Source organism: Mustelus asterias, unplaced genomic scaffold, assembly GCF_964213995.1.
Source record: "Mustelus asterias unplaced genomic scaffold, sMusAst1.hap1.1 HAP1_SCAFFOLD_1228, whole genome shotgun sequence".
Classification (NCBI taxonomy): domain Eukaryota; kingdom Metazoa; phylum Chordata; class Chondrichthyes; order Carcharhiniformes; family Triakidae; genus Mustelus; species Mustelus asterias.
The window spans coordinates 94,490-106,704 of record NW_027591173.1 but is presented as its reverse complement, the minus strand read 5'-3'; the positions used below and the strand labels follow the sequence as shown (position 1 = coordinate 106,704).

Here is a 12,215-nt window from a genome sequence, read left to right as displayed (position 1 = left end):
CAGCATGGAAACAGGCCCTTCGGCCCAACTTGTCCATGCCGCCCTTTTTTTTTTAAACCACTAAGCGAATCCCAATTGCCCGCATTTGGCCCTTATCCCTCTATACTCATCGTACCCATGTAACTATCTAAATGCTTTTTAAAAGACAAAATTGTACCCGCCTCCACTACTACCTCACCACCCTCTGTGTGAAGAAAAGGCCACTCTGGACACTTTTGTGTCTGTCCCCTCTCACCTTAAACCTATGCCCTCTAGTTTTAGACTCTGCAAGTCTGGGAAAAGATATTGACTATCTAGCTGGTCTATGCCCCTCATTATTTTAAAGACCTCCATAAGATCACCCCTCAGCCTCATAGGCTCCAGAGAAAAAAGTACCAGTCTATCCAGCCTCTCCTTATAACTCAATCCATCAAGTCGCGGTAGCATCCTAGTAAATCTTTTCTGCACTCTTTCTCGTTTAATAATATCCTTTCTATAATAGGGTTACTAAAATTGCACACAGTATTCCAAGTGTGGCCTCACCAATGTCTTGTACAACTTCAACAAGACGTCCCAACTCCTGTATTCAATGTTCTGACCGATGAATCCAAGCATGCCGAATGCCTTTTTCACCACTCTGCCCACCTGAGACTCCACTTGAGTCCACTTTGTTCTGTAACGCTTCCCAACGCCCTACCATTAACTGAGTAAGTCCTGCCCTGGTTCAAACTACCAAAATACATCACCTCGCCTTTGTCTAAATTAAACTCCATCTGCCATTCGGCAGCCCAGTGGCCCAATCAAGATCCCGTTGCAATTGAAGATAACTTTCTTCACTGTCCACTATGCCACCAATCTTACTGTCATCTGCAAACTTAGTAACCATGCCTCCTATATTCTCATCCAAATCATTAATATAAATGACAAATAACAGTGGACCCAGCACTGATCCCTGAGGCACACTGCTGGTCACAGGCCTCCAGTTTGAAAAACAACCCTCTACAACCAACCTCTGGCTTCCATCAAGAAGTCAATTTTGTATCCATTTAGATACCTCACCCTGGATCCCGTGAGATTTAACCTCATGCAACAACCGACCATGCGGTACTTTGTGAAAGGCCTTGCTGAAGTCCGTGTAGACAACGTCGACTGCACTGCCCTCATCTACCTTCTTGGTTACCTCTTCAAAAAACTCAATCAAATTTATGAGACATGATTTTCCCCTCACAAAGTCATGCTGACTCTCCCTAATCAGTCATTGCGTCTCTAAATTCCTGTGGATTCTGTCTCTCAAAATACCTTCCAACAACTTACCCACGACAGATGTGAGGCTCACGGGCCTATTCCAGTAGACATTACCAATCTCTAATTGCCCTTGATAACGTGGTGGTGAACCGCCTTCTTGAAAGGTTGCAGTCGCTGCGGTGTACGTAAACCCACAGCGCTGCTAGGGAGGGAATTCCAGAATATTTTCCAGGGGACAGTGAAGGAATCGAGTACATTTCCAAGTCTGGAAAGTGATAGTGTTCCGATGTGTCCTCCTCGGTTTCAGCTGTTGTGTGCTTGAAATGTACCGCTTAACGAGGCTTGGTGAGTTCCTGCAGTGCATCGTGTATGTAATGCAGACGGCTGCATTGGTGGTGGAGGGAATGAATGTTTGGGTCCATTAAAACTGATTTCAAACAATCGACATGCAAAGCAAAATGAATGCTTTCTGAGGGGTGCATGCTATTATGTAACGTAATACCGCGACGGGAGAGACGATTTCGATTTTGTTTATCCCTGTATCCTAATCAAACAGGGGACCATGATGAAGCAATATTATAGAGAGAGCCTAGTGAATTCATGAATGACATAACGACTACGAAATAAATAACCAGAGCTTTAGAACCACCAAAAAACAAGGAGAATCTAGCTAGCACAATAGAAATGGGGTCCAGAGAAAAATAAACATGGAAAGAAACGACTGGAATAGTCAAGAGGGCTGGGATTGTTATCAACATATCTATTAATTTCCATATGTTCTTCTGTCGGATTTTTTGACAGCTCCCACGTGGTGGCATTGGGCAGTTTCATGATGTTTCCGGTGCTGTGTGAATGTGTTTGTGAGAATGCATGCTATTGTGACGTGATGGTCGGTGGAGTCTGTCGGCATCGTTTGTACTGTCTGGGAATGACTTACATTTTGTGAGGAACTTATATGTTGCATGGGACTCCTACTTCTGTTATATGAGGCCATTCGATAGCATGTGACTGTCACTGTCAATTCGATACAAAAACAGAAAATGCTGGAAAATCCCAGCAGGTCTGACAGCATCTGCAGAGAGAAAATAGAACCAACGTTTCGAGTCTGAATGACCCTTTGTCAGACCGCTTCGCTCCACAGATGCTGTCAGACCTGCTGGGATTTTTCAGCATTTTCTGTTTTTGTTCCAGATTCCAGCTTCAGTAGTTTTTTAAATCTTACTATCATTCCGATTTTCATCTGTTCTAATGTCACTGAGCTATGCTGCCTGCTGCCTCGTGGCTGTAATATTTTTTAGCTGTATCATTATAATGAACATTTCACATGATAAGCATCCGTTACTTTTGCCCAAGTATTAAGTAATTCAACTCAAAATTACCCAGGCGGCAGGAGACATAAAGACTAGATCGTCCCCTCCCTGGAATATCGCAATATGCTAACCCCTCCCAGAATGAACATGGAAAATGAGTGCTGAATCTGTTTGTTCAAGTAAGTGTAAATAATGTTGGAAAGTAATTGCGTCCCTGTAGATTTCCAACAGTATTAATGTGGGTGCCTGTGACTTTGTAACAGAGAATCTTTGTGTTTAACTGTCATCTTTTCTCATACAGAATGCACGGGCGAATATCTGGTGTAGTTTATGCCATTTACTATCCAATTCTTGCTGCCATTGGAGTTCCAGGTAAGTCGTGGTACTAAATCATTAACTTGACGCATCATTAATTTATGAAGTTAGCGCTCATTATGGTAATAAAGAACATGACATAATTGTTTCCAGGTTTCTTCTAAAACATTATTGCTCAGTGGTAGCCTGTCTTTTCATCACTGAAATATGTATTTTACTTAAACGTAAGCCTTACTCATTAAGTCTCTGACACATTCAATACTCTGTGGCTGTTCTTGCCAGCATGCATATACCGAGGCAAGATTTTTCATATCTTTGTAACCTATAGTTCCTGGGCATTCAGCTACAGGGGGAAACGTGAGAAAACATTTCCAGCAATACAATCTTTGGGCATGATTCCAAAATCAGCGGGCACAACCTTCCAGTATTCACTCTGTCAAGCCTTTCGAGAAGTTTGTTTGTTTCAACAAGATCGCCTTTACTCTTCGAAACTCCAGACAATATATATCCTTTTTTTCACTTCTCATTACGGAACAATTAGTGTCATTGCTCAACAGATTGGAAATGTATTTTCCCAGCAAGCGGGATTTCTGATTAAAACACATCTGATGCTCCTTAAATTGTGTTAATTTGACACATCATACTTACTGAATATATTCCCGTGGAATCCTAACAAGCCAAACCAAATCCTTATCACATTATACATTTTAACCACACAGGTGTAACTAATATGTCAAGCGTATTTACAGGATATTCTGCTTATCTGTTACATGGTCCAAAGCTTGAATGCCGAATTTTACATGCAACCCGGAGATCTACAGCCTTTCGGTCCCAAACATTGCAATTGCTGCCATTGCCATTCTTCCTCACTGTGCTCATTATATAGTTTCCTTAAGTGTATCTCATTGTCAAGTTATTCAGCATTTAACTTAATATCGCCTCATGTTATTAGGTGTCAAATTTTGCTGCATTGCTTTCCTGTGAAGCGACTTGAGACACCCTTTGCGTTAAATTTGCGACATAAATGGAGTCTGCCCTTGTAGCTCTTTTTGAAATATAATTAACCTTGAAAAGCCAAGAATAGCTGTCTTCCATAACGAAGATAAACCAGCAAAAGTGTCACAAAAAACCCCGCAGCACCCATGCGTGTGCTTGGAATTTGTTGAATAAATTTACAACTTTAATTTTGCTTTTGCTCTCAGTTAACTTGATGGCGATTGTGATCCTCTCCCGAGGAAGGTGTGGTCTCTCCAAATGCATCACTCGATATCTGGTTTCCATGGCAGTGACGGATCTCCTTGTCGTTGTCACCGCTGTGATATTCAACCGGATTATTGGCATTTATTTTCCAGTAAGTTTTATGTCGTTGACTCCAGCCTGTACTCTGAGTACTGTGATAATCTATGCAGCCACGGAGAGTTCTGTCTGGTTAACCGTCGTTTTCACCTTTGATCGTTATGTAGCAATTTGCTGCCAGACACTACAAGCAAACTATTGCACCGAGAAAACAGCAGCTGTGGTGATTGGAATGGTCTGTTTGCTGAGTTGTTTAAAAAGCATTCCCTGGTATTTTATGTATGAACCGCTCTATATAATGAACAATGTGCCATGGTTTTGTAATATAAAGTCAGCTTTCTACACTTCCTTCTCATGGACAGCCTATGATTGGTTTGCACGTATATTAAATCCCATTCTGCCATTCCTTCTGATTTTGTTGTTTAATGCACTGACCGTCAGACACATCCTGGCGGCCAGTAGATCCCGCCGTCGACTCCGGGCTCACAGCAGTGCAGATAATCAGAGTGATCCAGAAATGAAGAACAGGAAGAAATCTGTTGTTTTACTCTTCGCCATCTCGGGAAGTTTCATTCTGTTGTGGATGACATACGTTGTGGATTTCCTCTATGTGAAAATTACAAATGAAGCATATTTCGGAGGATCCAATTTCAATGACCCAAAATTCATTCGCCAAGAAAGTGGAAACATGCTGCAGCTGCTGAGCTGTTGCACTAACACGTGTATTTATGCAGTGACGCAGAGGAAATTCCGAGGAGAATTGAAACATGCAGCAAAATATATTGGCAGTCTCGTTGTAAGCATAGTAAAGTAGAAAATCCAAAAGGTTTGGTTTAAATTACAAATCGAAATGTATATTTTCATCACAGAATTTTTCGCCTTGACTTGTGAGGTGAAATTGGTCTTCGGCAGCTCTGTAAGAAAACTACCACGAGTTTCCCTTTTATTCCACTGAGGTGGCAATTGAAGAAAGTTGTATCACATATAAAGAAGGCAGCTGCTTTCTGATCACCAGGCTAACGTAACCTGTCCCTTCCATTCTGTCTTCATCCTTCCTTAGAGATTTCCTCTTAAGAAAATAAGAATCGGGAGAAGAGAAGCCACTCGGCTCCTCCAATCAGTACTGACATTTAACATGTTTGGGACCAATCTTTTTCATGAAACAATAAATCTGCTCTGTACCTTTATCCCTTAAGCCATTCAGTGCCCCGAAATCCATCAACATCAATCCTGACCATGTTCAACGATTGAAAAACCACAGCGATCACATAGTGAAATCCAAAATTATCAACAATTGGAGCGCAGCTTTTTCTCATCATCCCAGTCGTTCTTCGTTAATCTGAAACTCTTATCCTTCACACTATCTGGATGGAGAAATAGCTTCTGAGTATTCACGCTGTCAACTTCAAACAGGAGTTGAAACATGTCACTGAGAACTTCTCATGATCTGAATCCAGACACTATATACCCATACTATTCAATTTTCACCCCGTCCCTCTCGCAGTTCCTGCCTCCGGATACAAAAAGGATAGTATCAAGTGACCTCGTAGGTCAGAAGTGAAGTGCTAAAATAAATCAGTGAGAAACATTGTTTGATGATTTGTCCTTGCATGAATCATTGAACTAGTTTAAATGCAGGTACTCTTTCTTTGAGAAAACATTCCACACATTAAGGCCATCAGGAAGAAAAGCAGCCGGTCACAGCCCTCAGGATCTTCAAGTTTTCAACCAAGTGGCTTCGTCATCTTCGCAATTCTCACACATTGTCTGCCTCTAATACACATCTGTTATGTACCCTGCTAATGTTAAATACGAGGGTATCCCAGAACCTAGAGGTGTAACTTGGTACACTGGTGCTTAATGGTTTATATTTCAATTTGGTGTCCATTTAGTACGGTATGCAAACCCGGGAGGAACAGTCAAATCTTGTTGCGATCATTTAATAAAGAACATGTATTAACATAAAAAGAAAAGCGCATGACAAGCATGACGATAAAACACAAATACAGTGCACGTAACTACACTAATGGCTATAAATACGGACGTTAACATGAAGTAACCCCTTTTTTCCCAACAACCAACTTTTCCTGAAATCTGACATGCCCCTTATTGCCAAACAGCAACCAATATTATCCAACTGTATGAGCATCTAGAGCATATAAGTTCCAATTCCCTGAACGATCACATTGAAGTTACCTCTTCCACACCTGATTGTATCACCCCAATCATATATGTGGACCCTTGCTTTTCGGACTGGCATGTTAATTCACTTATCAGTACCCCCTTCTTTCAGCTGTCCTCATAAATTTCCTTTTTAAAATTTATATTACCCAATTTTCTTTTGTTTTAATAAGTTTATTCCGAATCTAAATTTTTCCCAGTTCTTAACAAGTCGTCCTTGCGTTCTGGTTTGTTTCCTGGCTCCTCGTGTTGAAACCCCTTGTGCCAATCTGAAGGGTTTATCCTTTAGGAAATGGAACAAAGGCATATAAGTAAAACAAAATGAGTGTGCAGAGGAAGTTGCGCTCCTGGATAATGGGCAAAGCAGAAAACGAATTCACACAGTCAACTGAGGACGACATTTGGAATAACAAAGAAGGCACGTGGCATGATCTAGGGCAAAGCAACCTCCTTCATTAGAACCCCTTCCATGCATTGACATATATCAGCCCTCGTTAACGCTTTTTGTCAAGATGTATCACCTTAAATTCCAGCTTTCACTCATTTACCAATTCTGCTAGCCTGCACCGGTCCGTTTGCAGCTGAAAGATACAATTCTCAATCTGTGACACAATTCGAAATATTTAGAAATTTCAATCAATATGACAAGAACACGGAACATATATAGTGCAGAACAGTGATGCTAGCACTGAACTTTGGGGCAGCAACTATTGTTTATCACCAAAAATTAGGTTACTTTGACATTTGTCCCTGAGGCAAATGGGGCAAAAATGAAATTGTTCAGATTACTGGTTTGAATAGAAAATAAGACTATTTTGGAGGGACTACAGACTGCACGTTACCGAGGTACATACGTACATAAATCACAACACGTTAGCATCGCAGATACGGTACATATTTAGGAAGGCAAACAAAATGTTCTGACTATACAGAGTGTTGGTGAAATCATAGCTCAACACAATGTTCGTGTCCTGATTTAAGAAGGGTTATACGTGTATGGAAGCTGTTCGGGGAAGATTCATTACGTTATTTCCAGGGAACAAATGTTTGAATTATGGCAATATGTTTAGTTAGAAGTGCCGGCATACACTTGAATATCGATCAATGAGAGACGATCATTTGGAAACATAACTTTTTCTCAGCGTGTTTGACAACATAGATGTGGAGATTGGAGAAAGGGGAACTCGTGGAACAATTTCAAAATAAGAGGCCTCCAACTTAGCAGAGATTAGGAGGAATTTCTTCTCTCAGATGTTTTTTTGTGGCCTTCCAAAGATCGAATGCTGAATTGGACATGTTTCTGATCTACAACGGAGTCAAAGGATACGGGGCGCAGGCAGGATGGTAGATTTAAGTCTACAGTTAAATTAATTGGTGGCAAAGACCGATGAGCACATGGTTTTCAAAGAGCAATAGCATTAACAGCTGAATGAAATGAAATTCCACAGTTATTAGGAACTGTAGGCTAGTGAATATAGGTAAATTGTTATTGCAAGGAGCTAGCCTGGAATGGAAGGGCCGAAAGCTTGGATGTGCTGCAATGATTCTGTGATTGTATTCCATGTGGAAGGAGGTGGATGAAGTAGAAAATCTCAGCAACACTGATCATAGTGTCAGAAATTGATGTTACCAATAGAACGGTTGTGGGACAATATAAAATAAAAACTGGTTGAGAAATCGTGTCACCGAATTGAGGAGAAATATTGATCCAGTAAACTGCAATCTAATACCGTTAGGCACTAATGTATTGGATCAGTGGGTGTGGTTAAGAGAAAATTAATTTTGTTACAGTTGCAAACCGTTGAGCACGACATAAGTCCAGCTGAGAGAACAACAGTGAAAATAGAGAGGCAGAACTATAGAAAACGATAGACAGAAAGAATAGAAAGAGAAAGAGGGACACACACACGCACAACACATAGACAGACAGACAGACACACACACACACACACACACGCACACGCACACACACACAATAATTCAGCTCAGCTTCTGTCAAATGCCAACCCAGAGGATGATAATACTCGGAGATAATTAATACCATTGCATATCAACGGGAGATGAGACCGAGTGCAATGCGTCTGATGGAGGTGATATAAACGGGAATGTGAGAAAAGAAAACTGAGAATGAGGGAGCGAGCGAGCGAGCGAGAGAGAGAGAGTGACAAACCTCGCAGCCAGGCATGCGGGAACCACATAAAGAGATTTGCGAAAAGAGTCTGTGCAGGTGGAGAAAGCCAAACCGACGAGATAGTGAACCAGATACAGACAAATTTAACTGTTGAATGTAGTTAATAGAATGTACATCACATTGCTGCGGCAGTTGCAAAATATCACAACTTGTGTGGAGTCAAAACGTCATACTAGAAAGAAGGAGCATTTTTTGTACGGGTCTCTACTGACCTGGTAACGCTGTGTGTCCCAGTACACGGTAACACACCGCACAGTCAGAGAACTGCGCATAGTGAATGCTTAAAGGAACAGTTCTTGCTGTGTTATCTAAGGTAGCATAAAGCAGCCGCTTCCCAAAGGCAGTCACATTTTTTCCAGTACTCCTTTTTTCCAATAGATATTGAGGGTGTTTCTCTGGGTGCTGAATATACCAGAAGAAAGCAGTAGAAGTATGTGATGTCGAATAATTGCAGTTTAGCTTCACACTGTCTCCGTAACTCACTCTGATGCTCGGTGGATCCTGAAACACTGCCTCCATTTCCTCACTGGCCTGAATGAGAAGAATGAATATCGATGTCAAAAAGAGAAAATGATGCATAATATCAGAATACAGAACACAGCAGCAACACAGCTTCGGACCCTTAGTAATAGGTTTATAAAGCCTGCATCACCCACCCTCCACCTCAACAGTGGAACTAAATGAGCCAAAACCTGAAATGAGAACTTGAATGTTTTTCTGTGCGACCGAAGAGCGGAAATGGCAACTTAGATGACAGAATGACAGGTTTTCTGACAGATGTCACTTTCCATCAGCCCTCCAATCTATATCACTAAAATCGATGACCTGATTATCACCTTGTTCTTTGTGGAGTTTGAAGCGAGCCTATTAACTGCCACGTCTCCTATATTAAGACAGTGATGAAAATTCGAAGACTTCTTTGGGTGTAAAGCTCTTTGTGAAGTCCTGATGTCATGAACGGCGGTATATAAATGGAAGTCTTTCTTTATTGCCTTTGAGAGACAGCGTGCGAATCAGAATCAGAAGATGGGATGCAAACGTTTGCACTGAGTGCATTTTAACCGTTACATCAAACTCAATATCAGGAGTTTCTTTCTCAGTATCTTTCGGAATCTGTACATCTTCGTGTCACTCTATAGCTCTTCACCTCGACAACCCTATCTCTGAACTTATTGTGTCCCTCACCATGTCTCTGCACCGGGAAGGAAGATAGTGGAAGAAATATGCAGACAAATTATGCAACAATAGTAATGGAGATTTATATTGTCTCGTATTAATTCTATGCAAGAAGTCGGTAAAGGAGGTAACCGAATAGCTCCTACGATTGGTTTTAGATGCTTATACAATCCGAAATGTTGGAAAAAACACCAACAAGGGAAGCTTTGCTATTGTATCTTGTAGTCGGGAAGAAAGCAGATCAGATCAGGGAAATAACTGAAGGGGAACGTTCAGCAATACAGATCATACTTCCTCATTAAGAGGTTCGAGATGAGTAAGTGTTTGACGGAAAACAGCTAACCGCTTGATTCAGTGACAGATATCCTGAATGGTACGCAGTGAACCAGAATGTTTGAGTGATTCAGGTAGATGACTGAAAATTCAATAAAGCAACTCTCATGTATGTTTGAGCTACATTGCTGTAAGTAAGCTTACCAGCGCTGCGCCAATTACGTTTGCATAAGGAATATGGAGTTTAGGGAATGCAGTTGATGAAAAGATCAATAATTGTCTTCGAATCCATACAGTGCAAAAGGAGGCCATCAGGCTCTTCGAGTCTGCAGTGACTCTCCGGCAGAGTATATTTTCCTGGTCCTCTCCTGCTCCATCACCGTAACCCCACAGATTTATCGTGGCGATTTATTCTAACCCACAAATATTTGACAAGTTGGCACGCTAAATGCATCTAACCTGCACATCATTGAACTGCCGGAGGAAAAGGGGCACCCCACACAGACACTGGGAGCATCTGCAAACTCCACGTAGCCTGGAACTGAACCCGGATTCCTGGAATTATGAGGCAGCAGTGCTAACCACTGTGACACCACTGTACCAATTAATGACAGCCAAGCACGCACGATGGGGTGAATGGCCCATCGCACGATCTGCAAATGTTATGGATTTGCAGGATTCCCTTGGTGGATTACACACTTCCCTGTGCGGAAGTGAGCAGTGAGGATAAGGTGGTGCTGCTCCATTGGATGACTGTCGATAAAACGCGAAATGCAGCCACGGTCTGCTCCACTACTTTTGCCTTCACCGTCTTTGCCCGGGTGCAGACAGCAGCGGAATGAATCGTTTCAGTAATTGCTGATGGCGAGTTGTGGGGCTGATCAACAAGGGAGGATCACTGCTTAAATCTGGTGAACATTATCCATTTCCAAACAATCCAAGAGCAGAGAACACACGTGACCTTAAATGTATGTCGCCAACTTTAGCTATCTGCTTCTTATTTACACCGCCAGTCTCATGGTCTCTACTAATGACGGATTCATTAAATGTGACAAATAGAAAGGGCACATTGATTGTCAGGTATCAATGCCCCTCAGTTCCTCAAAAAATAAAACCAGATTATAACAGGGGCTACCCTTTACACTGGATTGGAATCACCGGCAGAATTAGAGCATTTTGTTACTTCATATCGAGATGTATACAGGGAAACCATCTGTTCTCCATGCTCCTTACTGATGATAATGATCTTGCTACCCGGCGGGTCCATTATTAAATGGTAACCATGTCATCCAGTGGTTATTTTTAAACCCTGACTTTTGAGCTAATCTGTATTTGTGTGACATGAATGAGTGGCAAAACTTCAGTGTTCCAGGTTCATTTCGAACTAACAATTCGGGAAGGACAGTGTGGACTGGACTGCCGTTACTTGATAATCCACACTACCCCAACTCTACTCTGGTACATGCAGTCTTCCGGGGAAGCCCCGAGATATTTGCTGAAGAAATATAGCTTAGGGGGTGAAGAAAGGTCCCCAAACCGAGGTTCTCTGCAGATTTGCTGAAGGGAAACAAAACAGTTCCTTTATATCTTCTGTCGGATACTGCCGTGTATTTCCGTGCCACACATAGATACATAGAGCGGATCCAGTACGAAACTCCCCAGAATGGGGGTTCCAGTTGGTGGCCAGAGGATGGCGCTGTCACACCGATAATTAGGGACAAGAATTAAACTCAGTGAGAGTCACAGGAATCTTCCGAAAAGAACAAAATATAACCCCCCACAAGAAGAGGTGAGGGACACTTGCGGAATTGTATTAGTTGGTTTTAACTCGCGTTCATAATTAAACTCGCCTTTATAAATCTATTTGAACTATTTCGTTCACTTAGTGTTTTGAAGCTGTTTCCATGTCTCTCTGTAACATTAAACAAGTCTTCCTCATCTCCCTTTTTAGATTTCTGGAGCCTTTGGCCCGAGACCAGTTCTCAGGTTTTTTTTTGATCAGACTGTGTTGTTGGGTCAGAAACAGTTTATGAAAAATGAACAGATTTCAGAACTCATTGACTTTGATCATTCAATTGAATTTCACAATGTTTCCCAAACAGTATTCAAATATTCATCTGATTAACAGAATCAAGGAGCAGCGAGAAACAGATGAACAATGCGGATATGATAAGAAGTTTAATGCTACCCTGGTATCAGGTGGAGACAGTCAGGGAAATGTGGAAATTGGCTGCTCGGATTTGTTTGAG

At 41.7% G+C, this 12,215-nt stretch overlaps 1 protein-coding gene across 1 annotated transcript; it reads left to right on the top strand.

Annotated features, from left to right (window-relative positions):
• Positions 1–2,835: 2,835 nt before the first annotated feature.
• Positions 2,836–4,959, top strand: LOC144488035 (putative G-protein coupled receptor 139; the record flags this gene model as incomplete). The annotated part of the gene is made up of 2 exons (XM_078206056.1): positions 2,836–2,906; positions 4,052–4,959. Coding segments are annotated over 2 exons (979 nt in total), but the record flags the coding sequence as incomplete, so codon positions are not given.
• Positions 4,960–12,215: the final 7,256 nt, after the last annotated feature.